The 26,602-nt window shown below is 48.4% G+C and overlaps 1 protein-coding gene and 1 long non-coding RNA gene across 2 annotated transcripts in view; one reads left to right on the top strand and one right to left on the bottom strand.

Annotated features, from left to right (window-relative positions):
• Positions 1 to 4,153: 4,153 nt before the first annotated feature.
• LOC308190840 (uncharacterized protein) overlaps positions 4,154 to 26,602 on the top strand; it is a 45,364-nt gene continuing 22,915 nt past the window's right edge. Inside the window, exons 1-7 of the mRNA XM_080582611.1 lie at positions 4,154 to 4,272; positions 4,843 to 4,971; positions 6,297 to 6,433; positions 7,692 to 7,746; positions 8,798 to 9,205; positions 10,283 to 10,364; positions 26,443 to 26,600. Of these exons, the coding sequence (XP_080438737.1) occupies positions 6,306 to 6,433; positions 7,692 to 7,746; positions 8,798 to 9,205; positions 10,283 to 10,364; positions 26,443 to 26,600 (831 nt within the window). The 5' untranslated portion in view covers positions 4,154 to 4,272; positions 4,843 to 4,971; positions 6,297 to 6,305. The remainder of the gene's footprint in view (positions 4,273 to 4,842; positions 4,972 to 6,296; positions 6,434 to 7,691; positions 7,747 to 8,797; positions 9,206 to 10,282; positions 10,365 to 26,442; positions 26,601 to 26,602) is intronic.
• LOC308190844 lies at positions 5,273 to 21,813 on the bottom strand. Its single transcript, XR_013947523.1, has 3 exons — positions 20,723 to 21,813; positions 19,466 to 19,571; positions 5,273 to 6,290 (listed from the first exon to the last, which is right to left on the bottom strand). It is a non-coding gene; the product is annotated as an uncharacterized lncRNA (long non-coding RNA).

The following is a 26,602-nucleotide window of genomic DNA, read 5'->3' as shown; positions in this document are numbered from 1 at the left end:
GAAAGCCCACATCCCCTTCCCCAGCATGGGCACGGGGGCCCTACGGCATGGCCAGGTGCATCACTGGTGCCAGGAGAGGCACATGTGTGGGCACCAAATCCAGCTGGGTGATGGGGCAAAGCAGGTCTCAAGCAGCAGCATTTGGGGATTTGGTGGGGGATGAGTCACATCCTAAAGATGCACCACATAAAGCTGTGGGCACTGCAATGAGCCCATGGAGGTGCAGGGTCTGTCTGGCCATGGTGGAGACGACTGCGGGACGTTTCGTGCCGGTATGGAATAAGAGCTTCCTGGGGAAGCTGTCATCGGAGCATTGCCAGAGGACCTCTCTGCTCCCTGGGGAGCTGGGCCAAGCCTGAGTGCAATGCCAATGCAGGAAACATGGAGCCACTGTGATTCCTTGGCTTGCTCCACGAGTGTTCAGCTCGTTTGTAAGGTCCCTGCTGCAGAGATACCAGAGGGTGTCTGGTACGGGACAGAGCCTGGGGGCAGGTAAGGAAACGTGAGCAGAAAACACCAGTTTGTTAAAGCAAAGGCCATTTCTGGGAAGGGCTGGCTGCAAGGACAGTCTTGGCTTGAAAGCTTGTTTTAGATGTCCCACATGATGAACACATTTCTTTGGCATTTTAAAAGTATCGTGGGACCTGAGTCCTCGTTCCCCGACCTGGTGTCTAAATGGCATTGCTCAATTCAATAAACCTTGGTGGTAGAAGGTCAGGGAGTTTTCCACCCACAGACCTCAGGTCCTATAGGCTGTGCTGGTGCTATTCTCAGAATCAGACCCTAAAACATCAGAATGAGGGCCACTGTGTTCCTGGCAAGGTCCAAGACCAAGCAAAAGCTGGAGATGCCCTCAGATGTTTCCCCACCCTGGGCCCTACAACTTTGCCCATGTCACTTCTCTGCAACCCAACCTCCACCTGAACCTGAGACTGTGGAGTCTGAAGAACTTCTACTTTGGGATTATTTTTCTTTCCTTAAGAAAGCTGGAGGCCATCCAACCTTTTGAAGTGGAAATTACTAAATTTCTTTCCACGGTATTTCCAACCCACACAAAATCCAGCCGTTAACAGAGGTCTCCCGAGAAAAGCCAGTCTCCCTGGCTTTCCACCTTGATACCCAAAATGAGTAAATGGGAAAAACGACCTGGCAGTATTTAGCAGGGAGCATTCAAAGGGACTGTGCAGCCTCACCCAGCCGCTTTTGCACCCGTTTTCCTGTGCACTATGCTCCCAGGAGGCACAGGATCGCACATGTGAGCTCCCAGCCCAGCACATGCCAGTGCTGTGGAAGCTCATTAAAATGGACCGAGCGATGTGCCAGCTGCAAACGCAAAGACAGGTCTTTTCAAATAAGCCCCATTAGTTCCACATGTGCGTTTGATAGATAATTTTTTGGTTACTTAACATGAAACCAATAATTATGGAAATGACTGCGATGATCCAGATACTTCTCCATAAGAAACAGACGGAGAGTAGAGGGAAGGCAATGTGAGAGACTTCGCAAGGGATTTTTCCTCCTCCAGTGCACCCATCCTCAACAAACTGCTGGTGCAGAGCCCTGCCCAGCAGACGAAAAGAAAGAAATCAGCTCTGCCAGCACCGGCTCCCTGCATGGTGCCTTCAGCTACAGGATTACACCCCTCGCTGCGCTGCCACACACACAGCCCTGCCACCACATGGGGCACACAGCTGTCCTTGGCCCCCCAAAATGGGATGAACAAGCTGGGGAGAGTGCAAAATGTGGCTCTTTCCTCCACTGCTTGTAGCCGGTTGTGAGTTCCCTGACAGGGGATCAAATCTGGAGAAGACGCACATTGCAACCAGCATTTTCCAGAAAACCTTTTATGCATCAGTCTGTTTATAACTAATAGCAGATTGCTATCCCTAACCCACATTGATTTATTCCTTCTCATGCTCGCTCGCACCCTGCACCATCCCCACACATGGGTGTCTGACACACAGGGCACAAATGCGCATGCAGCAATGCCACCCAGAGCAGCCAGAAAGGGCTGGGCACATGGGGGGAAAGAAAGAAGAGCACAGACATTTTATTGTGGGAATACAGCTATCAAAACAACATTATACAACTGCAAAGAAAAAAAAAAAAAAGCTTTTTTTATAAAAAAGGAAAAAAAAAAAAGGTGGTTATATAAACTGTGTTCCCTGTCTGGTCAGCACAAATCTCATGTGGGCTTAGGTCAGTCCATTTGACACAGCTAGAAATAATTGTCTGCGTTAACCATTAATAGGTCCCTGATCAAAGTTCCCTACTATCTGTCTCTGTCCCCTGCCTGTGCTCCCTCTGCCTGCCTCTCGTGGCTGCCCGCCTGCTGCCTACCCTGCTGTGCCCGTGCTGGAGAGCTCGGTGCCTTGGCAGGGATGTTACACCAACCACACTTCCATCCTGCACGTCCTGCTCTGCCCCATCCGGCCACATCAAGCACCCTCAGAGTTCCCACAGAGTGGTTGACCATGGCAAGCAAAGCCAAAAGCACGGGGGAACACGCCAAGAACGGGTCTTGCAGCACCTCCCTTACCATCTCCTCCACCTGGGTGACCACAGAATCACAGAACAGTTTGGGTTGGAAGGGAGGTTATCTATTAACCTCTGGAGGTTGTCTATAAACTGCTGAAGCTCAAAAATGACGTCCTGCCAAAGCTCCCAGTCTCTACAAAGACATCTTCCAGCTGCTTGCATGAAGGAAGATTGCAAACCCCAAGAGTTTTCAACAGTGATGAGCCTCCTTTTTATTTTCCTTCCTTGGTTGTGGAAGGAAAAGGTGTTTGGGGAACTGGTACCCAATGGAACTGGTGCCCTTCATCCTCTAACCAGTCACCCCACTGTTGTGATTTGGGACCTGAAAGCAAGTCAACCCAATTCCAGAGCTTTTTCAGCAGAGTAGTTCTAACCGGGCAGACGTTTCTCTCCCTCTTCTTTCAGCACCGGCTACTGCATTTCCAAAAGGGATACAAGAGTCACGACTTGTTTTCCTCCAAGCCCACCCATCCTGCTTTCAGAGGACATGGGACCCACCTCTCGCAGAAACTACTCGGTGTGAACAATTCGTTCCCATCTTCCCACAGATGCCTGCCAAGAGAGCAAACCCAGCGCACAGCTAACACCAAAGACTAAAATCACCGCGCTGAGCCAGGCCCCCAGCAGAGACAGTAGCTGAAGAACCAGCCTAAGGCACTGTAATCCTGGCAAAAACAGTTTCAAAATACACTTTATCTAGCGAGTGTGCCTGGGAGCTATGCAGAGAATTATTTCGTGCAGCCTTTTTATGGAGAGAGGAACTGGATAGTGGTAGTCCCTGAAATAATTCACGGGTCTTTTAGCAGCCTCCATTACTCACTATTGGATGGACAGCAATGTTCATTGTTTCATGCTGTCAGCCCACTCCTTCTTCCCTAAATTAAATACCTAACAAGGAAGCATCACAGCTTCAAAGCCTTGCTTTGCCCATGCAACTAAAAACCCATCCAACATCCATCAGATTTGTCCCTTGAAAGCCCAGCAGCTTATAAAGTCACTGGTATTTTCCCATCAGGGTTCAGGGCATCCTGCACAGTCCTCCAAGAACTGAATCTTGTTCAGTGGAAAATAAGCAGGTCAGGAAGACCCAGGGAGTGCAGGAGGAGGGTGAAGGTTTCGAGCCTGGTACACATCTGAATTTGTACAGAGCTGGGGGTGTGCTCTAGGCTGGTCCTTAGGTGCTGCTGCAACAAATGCATCTGAGATCATAAGCACCTACCGCATGAGATCAGACTCACCATACCTGCAAGGTAGAGAATAAAAGTGTTAATGTTTCTCAGTTGATTTTAAGTGCTGGAATAAGAGCTCAATAAAGAGTTTTCTACTTGTTCCAGTAAGATTTGAATCAGAGCACTCAGAAAAGTACAAGTTATTATTCATAAATTAATGACAGAGGTGGTCGGTCCGTATATCTAGCTGTCTGTGTTGCCCTAACTCAACCCTGGTATCAAAGGTTTCTTGCTTAGCTTAGGCTTTTCTGGGTAAATGATTTTCCAGCTTTTGATGTTAAATGCAGCCCCTCTCGTTCATTATAAACCAACACACTATTATCTGCTCTTATTCACGCACTGCCTTTGTTGCTTGGTCAACCTTCCAGCATGCGCAGGATAAACGCCCAGAAAGAACTTCATGGAAAACCATGTATTGTCAGGTGCCAGAGCAGTCCTGTTAGTGGGCACGATGCTTTTTGAGGGGTTACCTTTGCTAAACTCTGACTTTGATCAGACTTAGATGGTGCGTAAATTGGATCCCACAAACAGTACTGCCCTTCCCTGCCCCTAATAGTGAAATATTTCAATTCATTGCATCCGGACCCTCTCTCCCTGAAGTCCTGACCACCTCATTTTTGCCAGGAGGAGCAGTGCATGCCCTAGAGCTGTTAACAGTCTGGAGAGATGCCCTCTCTTACGGCTCAGGGAAAACTTCCCCAGCAAAGTCACAGGCATTTGGGACCACAAGATGCACTGAAAAACCTCCCTGGTTTGGAGGATGAATGTATGGCCTTTGCCAGAAACATCCATTTAAAAATCCCCATGCTGAGGAGCTCATTTATGCTCCACCTTAGACAAGGATTCCAGCAGATTTACACCCAAATCAGAACCTAGCTGTGGGTCTAGATGGCTATTCATGCCCCAGCTGGGCTCTGAATTTACTTGGTGGTTTTATAGGGAAGGATGAGACCTTAATAATTGGCAACAGGCAGACAGGAGCAAGGAGGAGGCTTCATCTCCTCTGCTCTTCAGTGCCAGCTCTCCAATTCACACCAGCTCCAATCACACATCAGCTTTTAATATTTAATTGCAGCTTTGCTGAGGGACTTTGCCTCCTGTCTTGTAAAGGAGGGGATGAAGAAGGAGTCAGAAGCGTGGTACTGAAGAGCCCCAAGGAGACTATCAAATGGCAGATCTCAGGTGGAGGAAAGCACTCTAGCATGTAAGTGATTTTACACAAAAAAACCCTCCCAGATCAGAGGAGATGGAATGAATTAATATCAGTAAACCCTTGGTGACTGGGGGGTGCTGTGCTGGTTGTGGGAACAGTTCAGGGTGGGCTGAGAAGAGTACTTCCATTTACTGTGCCTACTGTATTAAAGAAAAGGGGGGCATAAATGAAAAATCAGGGAACACTTCCCTTCTAATGGGTTTATTCTGCCACGAAGTAAATCCCCCAGGGGCTCTTCACGTGGAGTTGTTTAACATTAGACAGAACCGCAAGAATGGGGAATGATCCCTGGACTGTGGGAGGTGGGTGTCTGTGATCTAATAAAGCTGTCTCTTCTCTAACATTGTGTGAAATGACCTGGGGAAAAAATAAATAAATAAAAGGAGGGAAAAAAAAAATGGATTTTCTAAAGCAAATACAGAGAAATATGCCTCCCTCTCTCTGGTCTTGATTTCAGATATGTTAAAGAGGGGAGGCAGTGATTCATAAGCTGCTGAATGTCACCCCAACCCCCCAGAACAAAAGTGACCATATATGCAAGTGCAATAGAAATCATTTATGAAACATATTATACAAGCAACACAGCTTTTAAAACAAGTATTTTCAAAATCTCAGTACAAGTATCTCATAATCCCATAGTTTGGATGTCTGTGTCAGTAATTAAAGAGCAATTACGTATAACTTGTAGGTCCCTTGAGCTCTATCTAAATTCAGAAAATGAGCCCCAGATGACCTAATGTACTTCCAACTGTCAGATCAGTCATCACAAATCCACTGCCTGAGACTTCTGCTGTGCCTTTCTGAAGCCTGGAATACAAGAACATTTTTGGCAGAAGAGGGCAAGAGGTGCTTAATCCTCCAGTTACTGCTTAATTCAGAGCTGATTCATGTCTACACAACACTGGAGACATTAAATATATATATATCCATTTACGATGCATACACATAATTTCCATCAAATTACTTTAAATGATTTAAAGCTGAACCTTTTTCTGGTTCTTTCCCCTTCTCTGTCACAAAGCTGGACTGGGTGACCAAGGAGAGTAAGAAAATTGATGGGCAGAGGTGGAAAAGACCCATTCCCTGCATTAGGAGTAATTTGACTTAAAATGCATCTTCTTAACCCTATTTTATTTTTTTGAAAGTGAATTTATGTGCTGAGGTTTGCTGATGTGTCAGTGAAGATGGAGTTTGTTCCATGGCCTTCTACTGCTTTCCTGATCCCATGAGTGGAGAAGGATGCACGGGGGGTTGGCTTTCCGTGGATCTTCACATCCAGCACCATAAACTTTACCCTCTTCTTCCAACACCTGCAGACAGAGGACATGGAAAAAGCTGAGAAGCTGCGGCCAGCTCAGTCCCTTCCTTTTCTGTGCCATTCTCCAAGAAGCATCCCAGAGCCCGGAGCAGTTCCTCTGAGAAAATCTGTGTCTGTCTCCGAACTGGTTGCCAGGTGGGTGGCTATTCTACAGTTGCAGATGACCGTAGACCTCTGGAGCTCTCCAGGGTGGAGTCTCCTTCCTCCATGGCCATAACAAATAGTTGTCACTCAGATAAAGTCTTTCCCAGGTACAGCATCCCAGTATTTTACATCTCAAGCTAGAGGCAAGTAGTTTTCTGCCACAAGTGCTCTTATCTATTTTACATTATTGATGCATTATTTAGTCTAGGAAGCCAAGTTCTGATCTAACCCCAGATCCACACAATAAACTTGCCCAAAGACAATAACATGGAGGAATTTTCCCTGTACCCCAATGACTGGAACATTCCCAGGTGGATAATTAAGCCATTTAATCTGCATAGTCTGTATAGGTGCCATGAGGGAAACCAGCAAAGGCTGGAGGGATGAGCTGGTTAGGAGACAAGAGGGGTATGGGCATCTCATCCCCTCCTGTTTTCTCTTGAGTGTTTCTAATGAAAATGCTCCAAGGAGAGTCGTGTTTCAACCCCAGACCTTTAAGGGATAATTTCTCTTTTGGTTACAACCCATAACTGAGATCAGATCACAACTCTGCCAAGAGTGAGACAAATAAGATTAGCAATGGTACCCCTCAGGGCATCTCCCTCAACATGAGTGACAGAGCAGCTGTCAAGACAGTCTCTTGAACTTCCCCTTGAGACAGTTTAGTTCCAAATATACCAAAGCTGGTCAATCTTCAGTGTAAAAAGTCAGCTATCTGGCAGGGTCTTGGAGAAAGCTGATAGTGCACTCTCCACAGTGGGGACGAGAAGGAAGGTGGTTTCTTCTGCAGAGGTCTCATTCACCACTGGTGTTATGTTAGGGCAGCTAGTGGCTTGATAAACCCTTTTAAGTTAGGTTAAAGCTAAATAAATAAAAAAGAATTTGATTTTCTGGAAAGCTCGACTTCAGCAAGCCACTTATTATTAGCAAAGTGCAATAACACACCACTTTTAATCTGTATCATCCCCCAGCAAATCCACCTCCAGCGGGGAGACCGGGTGCTCAGGACACATCTGCATGGATCATGGGAGGAGAGGGCTTACACCAGATCTACTGGCACTGCACTGAACTAACCTGTTGGTCCTAAAGCCTGACCTCTTTACAGGATTTTTCACATCTCTCACCCTTTAAACTTACCTTTGAAGTCTGGTTTGATATTTTCCTGAGGGCAGGGGAAGCCTGTCAATAAAATGGAAAAACACAACCAGGCTAAAAGGGATTCAGGTGCCTTCTCCTGCCTTCCCTACAGGTACCAGAGCATCCTGGACTGTGAAAGCAGAATGTCGAAGAAAGAACATCCCAAGGTGAGAGCCAAAGACTCAGACAAGGTGGGACAGAGAATGCCCTCACAACAAAATGGTCTGGTTCTTAGCAATTAGAGACAAAGATTTTCCCAATATCTGGTGCTGTTCTGAGGACAGCAGGTCAGATCTGATTCCCTCTTAGTATGTACAGATAGACTGAAACATATAAGATGCTCCAGGATGGGATGAAAGCTTCCCATATAATATTCAGGTTGCTCTGGAGTGAATAAACAGTATTGGTATAGCCTACTGGAAAACCATCAAGAGGTGTAGGACCTGGCAGAAAATGTAATACTGGTTAGAAAGTGAGAGAAGTATTCTGAGACAAAGGCACACAAAGCAATTAAGACACACAGATATCATCATATCCGTGTGAAGAAATCATTTTCTTGGCTCTTTTGACTGTAATAAGACTCAGACAGCAAGTTCACAAGTAGATTTAGCTCACAGCTTCATTTAGATGTCAACATTTTGTCATATTAACTGAATTCCCCCCTAGCTTTTAGCTGTGACTACTGTCTCATGCTATGGCAAAGGTGCACCCCTCACAAGGCGGTGTTCCCCATATCATATTTCGATTACAAACTCATTTGCATAAGGTTCAGCTCTTGGCCCTGTATTTGCTGGGGTCCTGCTTCGTGATAAGGCAACTTGGAATAACAATGATAAAATTACATACTCAGCTTCATCCAGTTTCCCTGCTGAAGACATCGTTGGTTCCCACTGACCAGAGAAAGCTGAACTGCACTTCATTAAAAAAAAAAAAAGGCAACATCCAAATATTTTATTTCCAGGACAGGGTCTTTCTTAAAATGAAACTCGAGGTTTCCTATGAGATAGAGATAGAGAGGGAGACTTCCTGGCTGAGGAACCAGTGGAATATACAGAAGAAAGTGACGGATTCTTTCATCCCAGAAAGTTAAAAGGTCAATAAATATGATGAAAGATTAGGAAATTAATTAGGATTGAAAGAGTAGGAAATTAAAATTTCAGTTGTTTTGTTGCTGAAGTTAGATATGAGCCTATTTTGTTGTATGTTTGGGTTTTTTAGCTCATGGAGAGAAGATATCTATCACAGACTAATGGTAATCCAATGGGGAAAAATCATGGTTTATCTAGAAGCCATTGCGGTGATGTGTCCTGGAGCAAGTCCAAGGAGGATCTTCCCATCCATAAGATCAGTGCCACAACGCGGAATCTCCAAGGACTCCCGACCACCTTTGACACTCATAAAGCCAATCCGCAGAGTAACATTTTACCTTTTGCTCCACTCAAGACACCATCTCACAATGGGATTTTGAAGAAGAGAGAAGCTGATACCAGGATCCTGACAACAATCCAACCCCTGAGCAGGGAGACCAAACCCCATAGAGAGCCATCCTTCCCTTCCTCTCTGCAGGGCATGCAGAGGATGCAATGGAGCCCTGCCACCATCACATGGAAGAAGTCTGCTGCAAAGGTTAGTAGGTGCTCTGCTCTTCTTTGAAAGCTCCTCTGCAATTTATTTTCGTTGGTTGTCCAGAGTCATCCTTAAGAGTGGTTGGGCTTCATGGTGGTGGTTCCTCATCCACTGACAGCATTCCCCTGGGCATGGGGATTGCACTGTGGAAGGCCAACCATGCCTAGGGACGGAGGATCGGGTTTACAGGGGAACCATGTTGTGATGATATCAGAGCTACCATCAGGATAGAGCTTGCTCTTAGATGTGGCGGGGGTGAGCAGCAGATCCACCACAGAAAATCCTTCAGCACATCACCTCTCTATGGTACGGAGGTCACTTTCTGTATTATTAAGGTCTGGAAGACTCACCACAAGATCCCCAAACACATGCTGGGTCTCCCTTGAGACAGGTTCTGCAACGCTAGCTTTGGGTGATTTAATGCTATCGGGGACACCAGTCACACATTCAACAAATTATTTCTTGCCATGATCCCTTCCCTGGAGGGGAAGAGTTAAAAATGGACAACCTAGATGGGAGAGAGACCTGCATTAAGCAAGCAAGAGAGGCCCATGAAACCGTTATAATCTGGACTGTTAATTCTGGTTCAGATCCTGTTTGAAACAGTCAGGTCTATCTCACCACCATATGATATCACCCCAATGATTACAGCTCCACAGAAAGGATTGGTCCTTTCACTGGGTATACAGCCAAGGGCAACACCAGCCCTTACTGAGTTTGAGATACTGCAGTCATTGTAAGGGCAGGTAAAGGAAATAGATGGATAAACCTGACCCAAAGAGCAGCAACGGTGGCTTCAATGAGCATGGGTAGAGAAAACACTACTCGGCTCCGGAAACAGAGGGAGGCCTTTCCCAAAAAAATGAGGAGGACTGTTCCTGGAGACAACAAACCAAGGCCAAGGCTGGATGAGGTCTACAGGAAAGAAGTCCTACCCCACACAATACAAGGATGCAATATTATGGCCACCCTTCCCTCTGGAAAGGATGGAGTTGCTTTCCCTTCACTGGGGCCTTATGCAGCTTCTCTCCTCTATTTAAGGGAATTTACCTGTTTACCCCTGTCACCCCCACACAGGAAGGGAAGATCTCCCGTGACAGACAGGTGATCATCTCCTCAGTGCCGGATGCAGCCAGTGACTCAGCCACGGGCAGAAGCTGTGAGTTGGATTTATTTTTGCTTACCTGTCATCATTGCTACTCTACTGCCAACTCCATAGTCACAACCTGGAAGGGGCAACTTGATCCATGAGCAAAGTTGTATTTCCCACCTAACCCTGCAGCAGACACAAGGCAGTTCTGGCTCTGGTTCATGGAGGTGCTGCCAGGCAGGAATTGGCCATGCAGGGGTGCAGACAAGGACAGGGAGCACGATGCGGAGAGCAGACAGCCCCACAAAAGCAGCTGTACCCCTTCCAGCCCCGAACGGGCCCGTTGCACAGAGCTGGCACACCCCAATGCAGCTGGGAGCTGGGCCAGCGATGAGTCCACGGAGCCATCCTGACTCCCTGTGCTGTTATCCCAGCATTTAAAAATAGCTGGGACTAGACACCACGGCAGAATTACGTCCGTGTTTAGATTGGGGTGAGTCATATCTGCCTGCACCTCAGCCTTGAGGAAAGGAAGAGGGAGAGGTTTCTTTGTACCTAAGGAGTCTTGGCTGGGCTCCTTTTTGGACTTGGCAGCAGTGGTGTATCAGAGTCATCTTTGGCTGAGGACAGGCTATGTAAGTGATCCCTAATGCTATGATATCATCGGGACTACAGCAGGTCAGGGATGTTTCAAGGCAGGAGGCATCTGTGAACAGGGAGAGATCCAAGCTGAAGCTTTGTGTGGGAAAGGGTTGGATTTTATCAAAACTTGTCAGGAAGATTTTGGAGGTTTGGGACTAAAAAGAGCATCTCTCTTGCAATCCCATAACGACTGGATTTGAGACCAGGGGACCATCCTGTCTGCTTTGGGCCCGAAGCAGGAGCCCGCGGACCCCATATCCCAGCTGCCTAGGGTTTGTTCTCTTTCCTTTCCTTTTCTTTCTTCTCTTCCACATGAGAGAAAAAAAAAAAAAAAAAAAAAGACGACACGCTTCCAGGATTTGAGACACTGTATTTAATTACTCAACTGCATGGGAAAACAAGTCTCTTACATGAGCGCACAGACAAAAGAAGGAGCTGAAGTTTCCACAGCGTTGCTGGGATTTTTTTTTAATATCAAAGCATGTGAAGTCACCATGCTATCTTGCTAAATGCGATCACAGTATTTATTAGTTGCAGTGTGCCTTTTACAGCATGAGGAACATCTTTTCTTCTGGTTGGTGGATGGTGACTCACGGTCTATCTTAGAGACTTACACCACTCTCCAGCCCTTGGCTCAGAGCCTTGCAATAGCAAAGACTTCGTGTCGTCTTGGGCACTGCTTCTGTGGTAGGGCTAGGGTTTGCTTGGGGTGGGATCCTTCTGGAGAGGTAATTGCAGCCAGGAAGAGAGCTGGGAATATGATAGCTACCGCTGATGCAGGCACTGGATTGGCTCAGAGATGGGACTCTAGCTCAGAGACAGGAGGTGTAACGATTCCTAAAGAAGTCCAGGAACCAGCTGTCCCATACCTCTTCTGGGACAAGACTTGTCCATGACTATACATGTGCTGTGCTTGGTTGTTTCCACAGAAGGTCACATCAGTGTTGCACATGCCCCAGCAGGTTTTCTGCAGGAGCCTGCTCACCATCACCCAGGGACTGCCCCACAGCTCTTTTTTTTAGGGCTGAGGAGCGGACACCTGGCCAATGCAGTGACCTGGTATGGGGAAGGCAACGTGTTCAATGGCTTGAAGCCACACAGTGCTCTAAGGATATACAGAGCGCAGGTTTGGGCCACCATGAAATGGTGGACAGCAGCTTGGTAATGTTCAGGAAAGCTCTGCTGACTGGCATTGGCTTATCAGCAAGCTCATGGCCATGAAACAGTTCAGAGCTGAATAATTACACATAAAATCAAAGCACCTGTAACTCCTTCGAGACTATGCTTTGTCACCTCTGAGATGCTAAGGGGGTCCTGAGCATTGCTCAAAGGGCAAAGCTGGCTACACCCATTAGGGGAGCCCATTCCCAAGCACATAAACCAGCTGGGCTTCATCCCCAGCCACACTAATGGCATAAAATTATCTGGAGGAAGCTGTCACTGAGGACATCACCAAGTCACTGATTAATGGGGTCCAAAAGGCTATAGTTAGCAGTAATGAGATTAAACTGAGCTGTGAAAGACTTACACGATCTAACAAAATACTTCCTAAGATGGAAGACTGTAAATCAAGGAGCCATTCTCCCAAAGGGAAATGGTTGAAAGCTTGAGTTCTTTAATATTAAAAAGTAGAAGGCACCAGCTAATTTGCTGCAGGTATAGTCTCTCGAGTGGTCTAGCTTTAAAAATTTACAACTTGCAGATGAATATTGGCAACCAGAGAGAGGAAAATCGCAGCCAAGAAAGAGAAGAGAGGGGCTCGTGTGTAGGCATGCCGCTCCCCCAGCTCACATGCATACTTATGCTTGTGCATGTATGTATTGATATAGCTCCGTTATTCAGGGCTTTCAGCTGAAGGGCACGCGAGGATGTTATCTCAGTGTCATACAAAGATGAAACAGGAGTCTGACGTGACTGCAAATTACAGAGCATCGAGATTGCCTCCAAAAATGCCTTTAATTCCCTTCCCCTTTCTATTCTGCAGTCATTTCAGTCTGTACTCACAGGGAATTTTCAAAGCCCAGCAAGGAGGGGAGGCAAAGGGGAGCACAGAGGCAGTGGGCTGCCCGATCCTACGATCTGGTTTTGGCTGCAAGGCTTGCTTGCAAGGGACAGCAGTGTCCCCTGCCCACCACAGCACCCACACCTTATCCTGCAAGAGAGTGCGCTGCCATCTAGTGACAAACATCCATCCCCCTTTGGTCCCAAATCTGGTCTCCGCAGGGACACTGCTGCACAGTGGCTGCCAGACACTGTGTCCTTGGTGGGCTCTTATCTTTGGTCCCTCCATAATCTGGGGTCTGCAGCCAGCGCCCTCTGTTCACAGCAAACCAGGCAGCAGACAGGCTTGGGAGGTCACTGCTAGAACTAGAAAGACCTGAAAATATGGGGGAAAAATGCTGATTTAAGATAAAAGGCTCTGCTTGTGTTACAGGTGGCTCTGAGTTCAAGGCAACTCTGGCATGTGCAGTGGTACAGCCTCCTGCAGCCAAAATAATCCTTAAAAGCTCATTTCCCTTTCACCAGCTGCTTTGTATGAGCATGACAAAAGGGAATTGAATGACAGGGCTCCCACAAGTGGCCAATCTGTCCAGCTTTAAGAGCTTTGTGCCTCTCCAATTCAGCCAGGGAGGAAACTTGGGGTGTTCAAGTGTGGGATGCATCTGGACCCCCAGTTCCCAGGAGGAAGGGGTAGAAGTGGGTCCTTTCCTTCCCCGCTCCCCTCTCCCAGCCCCTGTGGCAGCTGGCTGGGGGTGCTGAGATCACAGGCATGTTTTGGGGCTGTGATGGGAAGGTGCAGATGTTCCTGGGTGGTTACAGAGGACAGGAGCGCCGGCACCATCTCATCAGACATGAGCTGTCACTATTTATACCTGGTCTTGCTCTGCCCCAATCTGCCCTTTCCTCCTGCCTTTACACCCCTCCACCCGCACAAAATAACTAAACCCTGCTCCACCGTGCATTCTGCCCCCTGCCTGATGCTGTGCTAGCTGACACCCCTGCCACCAGTTCATGCTACCTGCTGTGTGTGACAGCCCCAGCCATCCCCAGATGATCTCTCCTGTTTTCCTGCCCTGCATCACAGAGTACACTCGGTATCGGTCACTTCAGTCTGCACCTCCTCATCTGCTCAGCACCACCTTGCTCATATGCTGTATGATCCCCCCCTCAGCATGCAGCATTAACAAGGGTGGCTGTATTTTTTTTTGCCCCCCTCCTGCTCTCTCCTCCCCTAGATGGTTAAATTTCATACTAATTTTTCTCTTTGCTATGATCCTCATTTATTAAAGGAAGCGACGTAGAAAATGGACACTATTTTAGAGAGAGGCATGGTGGTCTTCCTAGACACCAACATTAACAGAGACAGCAGGGAGCTGGTAACTTGTAGTCTTGCAGGATGTTTAAGGACCTGGGCTATGGTAGGGAGGAGCAGGGTCCATTCAGGATCCTCAGTGTAAGCTGGTCATCTGGAGCTGGATGTGATGTGCCGTGCTGTGACAAGACATGATGATGTGATGTGCTGTTGGTGGGGAAACCTCCTCGTGGCATGTTGACCCACAGCCTGGATGGTGTATAACATCCTCTCTGTGGACTGATATTTGCAGACCCATAGGGGAATGCGAGGGGCAAGGGCCCCTCCAAACATATCTGTAAAACACCTGTGAAGGTGTTCAGAGGTAGGGAATCCCCAAAAAAATCTCACATAGGAAAATTGCTACTGGAAAGTTGCTTGACATTTTGGAGAAAAGAGCCTTTGGGACCAGGGATATGCTCCACCAACTCAGCACAATGCTGCTGAGATCTTTCTGTGACCAGAGAAATGGGGGCATCACCGTGCTATGTGCTGCAAATGCACACCACAGAGAGGCAGAAAGAACTTAGAGAAGCATCCCCACTCCTTGTTTCTGTTTTTGCACTGGGGGGGTCAGGAAAGCTAAGCCTGCTTCTGTGCAGGCAAATAAAACATGATTTTTGCCCCTACAGCGCCTGGCCCAGTACAGCTCACATCCATGCAACTCTCTCCCCCGTCACTGCAGTCCCATGGAGTCTGGCATTGGGTATGGGGGGGCATGGGCATGGCCTGGGAGGGGGAGAGCAGGGTGGGACTGAGTGTGGGTCTCTGTGGCCTTCACCCAGTGTTTTGTGAGCCCAAGCACCTCTGATAGCTCAGGTGATGCTGGCTTCCATACTTACCCTTCTGGTACTGGCATAGCAAGCTTACATCTCCTTTCACCCCCACGCCGTGATTTAGAATCACAGATTCTTATAAACATTGAATATATCGAGTTGGGAAGGACCCACAAGGATCATCGTGTCCAACTCCTGGCTCCACCCAGGACCACCACAAAACCAGACCCTGTGTCTGAGAGTGTTGCCCAAACGCTCCTTGAACTCCTGCAGCTCAGTGCCGTGACCACTGCCCTAGGGAGCCTGTCCCAGTGCCCGACCACCTCTGGGTGCAGAACCTTTCCTAACACCCAGCCTGACCCTCCCCTGTCCCAGCTCCATGCCGTTCCCTCGGGTCCTGTCGCTGTCCCCAGAGAGCAGAGCTCAGCGCCTGCCCCTCCGCTCCCCTCGTGAGGGAGCTGCAGGCCGCCATGAGGCCTCCCCTGGGCCTGCTCTGCTCTGGGCTGAGCAAAGCAGGGACCTCAGCCACTCCTCACACATCTTGGCCTCCAGACCCTTCACCATCTTCATAGCCCTTCTTTGGACACCCTTTATTAGTTTTATGTCCTTCTTATATTGTGGTGCTCAAAATTTATTCAAGCATATGCTCCCTAAAGGTGTCAGAAAAGCAAATCGAAGAGAGAGCAGCTGGGCCCAGTTCGAACATTACCAGGTTCCTCAGCTGTATCACTAACTCAGCCCAGTAAAGGCAGATCATCAAAACCCTGTGCCATCAGCTGTGTCTGCACTTGTAAATCACCATGTCCAGGCCAGGGTCTCAAGCTCTGGCACACCACTGTGCACACCATTAGTGTGCTAAAAACACCACCCATTGCCAAACTAAGCCTTGAGGGTGTTGAGAGCCCTCCATGGACTTAGGGCTTTGTTAACATCATTTCTTCCCCAAAAGGTGCCCAGAGCACCTCCTGGCAGTGCTGCACCATCCATGGAGGAATGGACTAGAGGAGGGAGGATAGATCATCCTTCTTTGTATACACACTTGCCCACACTTTCCCTTTCCTAAAATAATTTTTTTCCTTCTCAGTCCTAAAATATTTGAGCAGAAGAAGAAATGAAGAACCAGAAAATGTAACTCATACCTTTCACCTTCCCAGCTTTTCCCTTAAAGCTCTGGCTGCGACCTGAAGCGGAGTGAGCCAGGCGGTGCAGATCACAGCCTGAGGACATGACAGTGAGTCAGGGAAATGCCTCTTCCCTGTAGCACCACTGCTTGGAAGCATCCCCCCTGTCCTGTACTGGATTACACTGGGTATATTTTGAATGAACATGTTCTGAAAATAAGCCAGGCCCCCAGACTTTCCCCACCTCCATGTAGGATTGCTAAAACTCATGATTGACTCAGCCGGGTGGACGAGCAGCTTCACCCTTCCCTAAAAATAGACCAAGTGGTTCATCCTCTCAACATAGCCCAGTGCTCGGTGATAAAGTCAGCTGCCAGAGGCCACTGGGAGGCAGTGAACAGGACCGAGGTGTGGGGAGTGGAGCTGGGCTCCACTAGGATACTCTAAGTGCTGCCCAGCCTTGAGTTTCACAGAGATTTTCCACTGGGACATTGTGACACAGCTATTGGGACTATCGAGGCCTCTCTGTAAGTAATTTTGGGGTAGATTTGAGAGGGGTGAGGTGTTGCATGAATACAAAGCTCTGGTTAATGTGAAAATGCAGGGGAAACGAGGACGCTTAGGACCTTTTGCTATGGAAGGGGTAGTGGCAGCTCATAGAAAGCTGTGGATTTTGTTGGCCTAGAACCTGCTAAATTCCCATCGGCACCACGGATGGTGGCTTTGGTCTGGTTCTGCATTGTCTTGGCTGCTTGGGCATGTTCAAAGTGGAAGCAGAGCATTATACATGCGTGCTTTTCCCTCCTCCCAAAACATTGAAGTTCCTAGATTTGAAGCTTAAATTTTTGTGTCTACAGGCTCACTTCTCTCTACTCTCAGGGTCTACTCTCTTCCCCAAAAAATGCTGTGAGGTACTGGGATTGTGGCCCCCATGACCAGCAACAGGAGAGAAAATACATACAGGATTTAGACAAGCAGAGTAGGCACTATGGGGCAAGGTGGGATAAACTGTTGATGTTACAACCATGTTGAACCATGTTCAAGACTGGTTGCAACACAGTAGGCAGCAAAATGTGGACTTCAGAGGGCAATGAGATTCACTTCAGCTTACATCCCTGGGATGAGTAGGATTAGTTAAGGAGGGAATTTCTTCCCCTTACTCTTCTATCCTGGGCTCCAGGGAGAGCTGAGGAATGTGTTTGTGACCCTGAGCCAAATAAAGGGCTTCAGGAGGGAATCTGCTGGGTTAAGAGCATTAAGATGGACATACCGCTCGTAGTTGTGCTCACGCATGGAGGGTAACTCCAAAACCCTGCACAGCTCCATAGTACAGAGCTTGTGTGTCTACCCGTGTCTCACACTTGCTGAAGCTATTTAGCTATCAAAGTTCTGTTTCATGGCCAAAAGGAGAGAGAGAGAGGACTCCAGGTCCACGTCTTGGTGCTCAGTCACAGTGTGAAGGGCCTGATCCCAACAACCTGAGCTAAATGTAGTGCTGTTCTCATGCATTCAATGATGGTTGTGCTTCCTTGTGGGACACACGTCCTGTTGATTGCTGCGAGTACAGAAATTCTTTAACTTCCTCCACTTCCCTCCAGCTCTTCAGTTTTCACCCAAGTTTTTGCTGGAAAATATCTGAAGTAGATCCATTTTTTTTTACTAGGAAAAAAGGGATTTGGGGAAAGAGAGGTAAAGTTGGTCCTTCAAGTATATGTCACTTAATGAGAACAGCCAAAATACGAAAACTCATGTTCTTGTCCAGGCAAAGGGGTAGATAATCCCACTTCTGGCAATTAAGGGATCCAGCTTGGGTGGAAATTTGTAGGAATTTCCTTGATTGGATGCAGTATTTTGTAGGATACAGAAGCCTCTTTTCTAGGGTAGATCAGGCTGGGATTTCCCAACTCTATTGCCAAGGAGTATGGAAATCCTTCTTTAACATCAGCAAAAACCCCAGGTTTTGATCGGAACATAGTGGCAGGAAACTTTGCATTTAGTACTGTAAAGCGTGGTATTTTACTCTTTTAAAGCCAACCATTTCTCTCCTCCCCCCTCTTCTCACTGGCAGCTTGCCTCATTCAGAAACAAATGGAAATGCTGAGGAAACTCAATAGCTACAAGTGGGTTGGGGGTTTCTCTTTAAAGGATACTGCTCAATTTTTTTTTTTGGCTCTGGCTGTTTCTTCCAAAACAGTATTCAGATTTCTTGGCTGTCAGTGATGAGGAGCTGACAGCAGCCTGGAAACTCCACGATAAGAATAGAAAGCAGAGGCAGGGGCTCAGCAGCTCCTCGTGCTGCATGGCATCCCTGTAATGCCCCCATATAAACTCCGTGGCATGGCCAAAAAAATGCTTAAAGATGCATGCTGCAGCCCCGATCCCGGCTGCAGAGGGGCCGGTGATGCTTTCAGCAGACATTCCCAAGGTATCACTTCTTCGTGGTGGTTGGAGAGGGCTTCCCTTAAAAGGCCTGGTATTTGCGGCATGCCAAGAAGCCCTCTCCCCAGGCATGGGTTATTTCGGTGGGTAGCTCTGTGTTGCTTTCCCTAGGGGGGGTTTGAGGGGAGGAAGTTGCTATCTCGCATCGCCTTCCTGCACGGCAGTCTGCAGGGGAGGAGATGCTGGTCCATGGGAGCAGCGTGAGCAGGCAGGGGGGACACGCAGCTTGGCAGAGGGGTTAGGGCTGAAAATTGTCCCGGTGCCAGCACAGTGGGTGAAATGGAGAAAGAGGGGAAGAGAAGCAGCTATGCTATATGGCAAAATGGTGGTTACCAACATTTCAGTGAACCCCCTGTATAAATAACAGATGAAGAGCCACTGGAGGATACGAGCACAGTACCAGGGTGAGCAGGATGTGCAGTACATGCTGGATACCCAGTGACACACAGCAATTTATTAAACCCTCACTCAGCTTTTACCAACCCCTTACAAACAGCAGGGCAACATGCAGAAGGAGGCAGCTGATCATCGGGGCTCCTCTGCCTTCTCCAGGCACTTCATACCCCAAAAAAGCAGGGGAGCTGACCTGGGGAAGGTTAAAGCCCTCTGTAAGGAATGACAAGCCCCCAGCAGCTGGCACAATGGGGAAGGCCACGTCCCCAAGCAGCAATGCCACCCGCAGCTGTCTCTGGGTGAAGCTTCTTGGCGTTTTTTTGGTGCCAGGAATAGAGTCCTGCGCATTCCTGGATTTTTGCAATGGTCAGAAATAGCCCCGAGCTGCCTCAGGCAGACACCCAGCTCCGCCTGAAGATAAATTTTCCTGGGAGCTGTTTAAATTACCTGGGGGTTGTGATATTCCTCCTGCAAAGGGAAGTCCAGCTGGCACCAAGGAGCCACAAACATTTGCAGAAGCGACTGAAGTTCAGGGACCATCAGTTTGGAGGTGCTAGAAACAAGACACTCTTCAGTAGCTTTATTTTCCTTCACCCCTTCCCACCCCCTAGATTTTCAAACTCATCTATATACACATACAAAATGTGAATTGTTCAGCTATCATTTAGTAAACAATTCCATAAATATGAAATAGTATTTTAAATGTTATTTTCCTCTTCAACACATTTGCTGTTTAGTTACGTTATTTTGTTTCACTTATGCTTAGCACCTTCTTCTGATTTTGGCACTTTTTTTCCAGCCTACTTCCCATCCCAAATTTCATATATTAGCTCTGTGTGCCAGAGCTGCTCACAGGATTGCAACATATGGCTTGCAGACAATGCAAATTCTCTCTTAATCCCTTTCCAAAGAGAATGGCTTATACTTTCTGATGTGTGTTAGTCATTACATTTATTATCTACATCAGAGATGCCCCCCACTTCCAAATCAGGGATCTATTGTACTAGACACTGTACGAACTTATTTGAAAGGACACGGTCTGCTCATGAAAGTTTGGAATCAAGGGGGAAAAAAAGTGTTATGAATTCATATGATTTTTGTTAGTTATCTAACTATAATCAGTGGTGTTCTTCTGAAATTAAAATCTCACTTCTAAAGGTAAATTGCAAGCCCATGCGGTTTGGAAAAAAAAAAAAAAAAAAAAGTGACCTGGACCAGAACAATCAAAAACCAGGTGACTTTAAAAACAAAAAACAAAAACATGTTTACTGCTGTCTCACACAATTGGCCAATTCATGGCAAAACAAAACAAAACAAAACAAAACAAACAAAAAAGCTTGAATTTGAAATCCTCACTGTCCTTTGTAGAACTGAAAATGAGAGAAAACTCTGCGGTTTGCAAACAGAGCAAAGTGTGAGCCAGGAGCCAGGGAGCACCCATGAGGATAAGCAGGATGCTTCCGAGCATTGCTGGCCCTCGCTTTTTAATAGAGGCTGCCAAAAATCCCATAGATGCTTCCCAGCACAGCCTTGTACCGTGATTTTTCCCCTTTCCTTTGGAAAAAGCCACGCATGGCATTTTAATATGTGCTAAAGCCTTAACAGCAGGTCATGAGGACGGTGAGAAAGAGCAAGAAAACCCCTCCTCCTCCCAGCACTGCCCTTCCCCATGCACCCTTTGCCACAGCACCCAGGACCACTCACCCTTGGCAGCCTGAAATCAGGGCAGGGAGGCCGCCTGCCCTGCTCCCCTCGGTGTGCATCTCCTCCAGCACAGCATCCCCAGGACAAGGGCCACCAGAGCTTGGGCTGGAGGCAGAGATTTAAGCCTTTCCCCACTGACCGAGCACCGCCAATGGGCTGCCAGGCTCCTGGATTAAGCGGCAGCACCGGCTTCCCAGACAGCTTTTATGGGTGCTCACCCAGCCGCGCAAATTCCCCCAGCTCAGCCGCGGAGCGGCGCCGGGATTTAAGAGCTCTTTTTGTCCTGGGAATGATCCTCTGGGAAGCAAGGGTGGGAAGAGGATGGGGTGGGTGTGATTCAGCACGTGCAGCTCTAATATCTGGGGATAGAGGTGCTCAGAAATGGGGTCCAGCTCTAGCAGGGGACATGGAGTTTCGAGGTTTCACCAACACGTGTGTTGGGAACAAGCAGGTGGGAATGGGACACATGTCCAGCATGCCACCTCAGTCAGGGGACCCTGCTGGTAATGACCATCCAACTGGGCGTAACACATATATCAGGCAGCAAGGAATTGCTAAAATTGTCCCAAATTCTAAGAAAGCAGCCAGCCTAGAATACCACACAGCCAGGAAACCAGGAGCATTTCCATGCTGATTCACCTCCATCCTCCTGGAAAACAGAGTCCCCCTTCAGTGTAAAGAAACTGCTGTATTCCTGCCCTGATTTCCCAGTGCTAAGCAACTCTGGGACATGGGTCCTTTTGCTGCCACCAGCCTTTGGGTGTAGGGTTTTGGGTCCTGTGCCACGGACTGCACAATATCTCGTGGTGCCCAAGCAGTGGCACGAGACCATAACATGTCTGCACACCGTGGCATAGGACGTGCCAGGTCTACAGGACATGATTAACACAGAATTAGTCTGCAGAGGAGCAATGGGGACTGAAAATTAACTCAAAAGTTTGTCTGAAGAGTTGCAACATGTGTCTTTCCCTGAGTGGCTGTCAGAGGGTGCTGCTTTTGCTGGCTGGGAGGGGATGCTTTCTGGAGCACCACTCCCTTGGGCGAGCAAAGGGAGAGCCAGGACCCTGGCACAACTTGCACTAGGCTTTCCTTCTCCCCCTGGCTCGTGCAAACCCCGTGCAACTGGAGCTGAGTTTGCCTCCCGTTACACAACCCCATGGGAGTCAGGAGCGGGCCCGCAAGGGGTGCACCCGGCTGCACAAAGGGCTTTGCTTAGCAGCTGTGTTTGCTCAGGACGGCTGACTTTGGGAGCGAAGCCGATGACATGTGGTTGGCCGGGCAGCCTGGGAGATCGGTGCTGAGCTTGCAGCTTCCTTTTTTAATAGGTGACTCAGGCACTCAGTAGCTCACTGGGGTTGGAGGTTGGAGCCAGGCTACGAAGGAGTGCCGGCTGCGGCCGTGGTGGACACCAACAGGTGGGTAGCGTGGTTTCTCTATAGGATAAAGTGGTTTAAATAGAAAGCAGAGATAACAGAGCTGCCGTGTTACTGGAGTGATGGGGTTTTCTCAGGGGAAGGAGGAAGAAAGCGCTTTGCTAGGGATTTGTTTTCCGTTTGCTGGGAATTGGCTCTTAATTGCAGCACACAGACGCTTTGAAAGAAAGAGCCCTGCAATATTACCTTCTGCAGGAGACAGAGCAGAGATTTGTGGGCAATTGCTGAAGATGAAGTGACTGAATTTTTAGATGAGTAGTTAAGAGTCTTTTCCCTCATTCTCTTTCCCTTCCCCTTCCTCCCCCCATGTCTAGAAAGGTCGGTGAGTAGAGGTGGAGATGAGGACTGATTTTCGCCCATTGCAGGGCTTACTATCTCTGAACCCTACAGCTTAGGGTTGATTATCTCTGAACACCACATCTGGGCCCAAGCCTGATGCCAGGAGGGGCGTACTCTTCCTCCTCACATTTAGTTGAGAGGAGCTCTTTTCCTAAAAGGGGTCTGCCAAAAACAACTCCATCTCTCCCTGTTCACCCAGGGCACAGCTAATGGGGCAGAGGGGCTGCCTCTGGACCTGAGCACGGGGCAAAGGAAGAGCTGAAGGGACCCCAGGAGTTGCTCCTGAGGGACATCCTTCCCATGGTACATGCAGTGTGCAATTTGTCTGGTGCCAGGCACTGGCACAAAGAAGGGTTTGGCAAAGAAGCATGGCAGGGAGGAGCATTTCCCATGTCCTTTGCTTAGAAAGCAGCACTGTGGGTGGGAGTTCTCAGGTGCTCTTTTCTCCCCTTTTAGCTCCTGGGGATGCTTTAATGGTCAAAATACTGGGGTTTAAATCTCTGGGGCCACAGACAGGAGTAGTCAACCAGCATCAGATGGGACAAGTCCTTCAGCTCTGTGATGGATGCCCACGGGTGCCAGCAGAGCCCCTTTGTCCAGCAAGGCAGAAAAAAAGAGCCCAGCACAGATCTCAGACTGGGTCTCCATGCTCTCAGTCTCCCACACAAGTCAGACAATAAATAACACACCCTGTCTGCACAGCACCCTTTGGCTTTGCTTTAGCATCCTCAGCTGGGAAGCCCTTGAGATGCTCCGGGTGTCGCTTGGGTGCCATTAGCCACATGCACGTGACAGCCAGGCTCTCTCGTTAGCAGAATGAAGTGCCGTTCTTCCGCTCTTATCTATAATTAGCAATTCAAACGGTGGCAACAGCCTGTTTCGTCGGGCAGAGCCTCATGGAGCAGTGCAGCACCCGCCGCCTGCCCAGCTGCTGCGAGCAGCCCCTGTCTAAGGCAGGCAGCAGCTAATTATATCCGTCATTAAAGCAGAAACCCTGTGGCCTTTCAGCCATCCGAGCTAAAGGATGAGGGAAGAGGCAGCTCTGAGGCTGGGCTGTTTTCCACTGCTGGAAAGCTTCATCCAGCTGCATCACCTGCTGGTGGCTGTTCTTTGTGCAGCATCTCCCCACCACGGGCCAGTATAGATAATTTCAGGACAGCAGAAACACCCATAGCCTGGGGTGCAGGGGACCATTAAACATTACCAGCCCAGCTCTGGGACGTGGAGATGCTTTTGCTAAGCTCTCAGCACTCAAGTGGTTAAGCGTTGCAGTGCTGGTGTCAGCCAAAGCAGGCTCTCTGCCTCGATGTGAAGAGCTCCCGCCTCCTACAGGGAGTTTTCAGGAGCTTTTTCACTGTGGTCATGCCCTTACCGAGGGCTTGTGTTCATTTTCCCAGCCAGAAAGCAACTGTGCTTGGTTTTCTTTCTGCTCTAAAGCTAGTAAGGTTGTCTCTTCCCCAGCTCTCACTTTTGCTCTTACTGGGAGGTTTTGCCAAACCTCATTACCTTGCAAGGAAGAAAGCTTCTGGTTTCCAGATGGATTGGACCCCACTTGCCTTTCCAGTAGGCAATTCAGCAGTAGTAGGAGAAAAAAAGAGATTCCCTGGCAAGATTTATCAAAGACCTCTTCAAAGGTTGCTGCAGCTAATTCAGCACACGCTTCAGTGCTATTCTCACAGGGCATGGCCACGTTAAGGAACGACCATGAAATCCCAGGTACCTGCTCTGGCTATTACTTCACTTTCCCTTTTCACAGAGGAAAAGGTGTGCCTCAAACCTCCCAGCGAAGGGAGAAGCCCTCTGCAGCAGATAGAGGGGTTTGTGTTAGCATGTATCAGCACCAGCTCCTTTAAAATTGGGTGTCCCAGCAATGCCTCAACCCTCTCCTCCCCATTCCCAGGGCATTAATCATCTTGAAAAGCCAGTCATCTAGTCAAAGTCTTGAGCAGAGGTGGAAAAAACTGATATCTTGCAGCTTCTCAGCCTATCTGAAGATGTACCAGATCTGTGCCTCTATCTCCACTGGCTATGGACGGATAATTAATTTTGTTTTGGTGTTTAACCTGCAGACAGCAAAAATCAGGGGAAGAAGCCCCATATTTATATGGTGACGTAGGAAAAAGAAAAAAAAAGGAGAAAAAAAAAAGAAGAAAAAAAGGAGGCATTAAGGAAATCTCTTCTGTTTCCTCCCCTCATGTCCTGCTTATCTCTGGCAGAACCAGGCAGCTACGTCTGCATTGCTTCCAGCTGCTTCTGCATGGATCCAGCCTTGGTTTTGCATCAGAATGCCTGGGCACCTGCAGAAGCAGCTGGAACCAAGGATGAAAGAAACACCCGCCAATGTCTGACCATCCCAGTGGGGTCCCTCTGCTCTTATCTCAATGCCTGCTTGGTGCTGTGGACTAACATGTCTGTCTCATGTGAACTGGTATTTCATTTGAAGCACCGGCTCCTGGAATCCTGTTAGCACGTAATGTTAACTGTTGTCACTTCAAAATAAAAGCAAAGCAAATCTCCTTTGGTATTTCAGAGAAAAGCTGGAAAATCTGACCTCAAAACCCAGGAAACAAAGAAAAGACTCATTAACTTTATTTACAAAATCTCATGATTTGGGGACTGAGATTTGAGGGCAAAGAACACTGGAACTGTGGCAGTGTTTTCAATGTGCACATATTAAAAAGTATATCAGCCCTTTCCTGGCTGTGCAAAAGCTGGATTTGTGGAGAGCGAGCCCATTGTTCAAACAGAAAGCATTGCAAATACCGCACTAAATCCGAATGCAGCAGTGCAAGCCTGCAAAAAGAGAGAACCTTCTCGTGTTTTTGCAGTGGTAACAGAGAAACGACAGCCCTGGCTAACCCAGAGGGCTAAGAAGCAGCACACAAGTGCAGGGCTTTCTGCACATCTGTGGTGGGATATAGGAGGCAGAGCTGGCCATCCTGCTCACACCTAGCAGAGTGATGCAAAAAGAAGTTTTTCAGTGGGGATTTGGTGTTGTCCTGTTGTTGGAAAAGTGAACCCATCTGTATTTGGGCCATTCATTATGACACGATGCAGCTCCCATCATCGGGGGAGTGGAAGCCCAGGCTATTTAGGGGATGGAGATCATGGGAGGGAGTGCAATGGGTGGGAGTGAGGGAGCATGGGCTGGGTACGGGCCGGCCACTCATGCCTGCTCTAGCCAGTGATCCCTCTGCACACCTCTCTGGTCTGGCTGATAGCTCATCTCCTCCCAAAATAGCTGTTTCTTCATGAACTAGACAGGAACATCCCCAGCTGGAGACACCTCCATGGGAGGCATCTGAACAAAGGCAGGAGGAATGCCAAATATCTCAGGAATGCCATGCTGGGCCCCAGTAGGCCTCACAGGGGCTGGTGCAGCTCAGATCATCACATCTCTAAGCTAAGAGAAGGGCTCATTCCTCTGGCTCTGCTGCAGACCCCAAGCTGTGTCTGTGGGCCAGTCTTGTAGTCTCATCATCTCTTGGTTTCCTGAAAGGGAGAGATGAAGATAAATGGGTATAACTGCTTGTGAGGCATGCTGACAGCAGGGGGAAGTGGTCACAGAGCAAAAACAGTAGGAATTGACTTAAGTTCAACACGCATAGCTCCTTCACATCCACACACTTGTTTTGTTTTGGTGATAGCCTCGTCTAGGGATGCGGAGGTGGGTGTAGGATATATACCATGGGAAGGCAGCCCCACCAGCAGGACGGTGGCATCAGTGGGTTGCTCTCAGGTCTCACCATCCATTCCAGCCATGGGGACAGTGCAAATGCCCACGTTTTCTCCCTAAAACAAAAGGGCACAATGTTAAATTTGGGGAGAGGAGCAATCACCTGAGGGTCCAGGAGGAATGGGTGCTCATGTAGGAGACATGTCCTGCTCACACCATGTCATCATCCCTGTGGAAACATAACTCACCACACCCTCCGGTCTCTGTTTCAGATGAGAGGACGCGGTCATTTTTAGACGTATCAGACAGCACTAGGCGCATACTCCAGCAAGGACGAGGGAGGTCCTCTTCGCTCTCCGTGAAGGAGCTGTCGGCTCGCTACCTCTCCCAGGCAGCTGCTGCTGCTGCTCACGGCGGCCCCGCACAGCCGGT

The sequence above is a fragment of the Anser brachyrhynchus genome, assembly GCF_964034855.1.
Source record: "Anser brachyrhynchus genome assembly, chromosome: 2".
Classification (NCBI taxonomy): Eukaryota; Metazoa; Chordata; class Aves; order Anseriformes; family Anatidae; genus Anser; species Anser brachyrhynchus.
The sequence above is the reverse complement of the archived record's forward strand: the minus strand, read 5'-3'. Positions and strand labels throughout refer to the sequence as shown.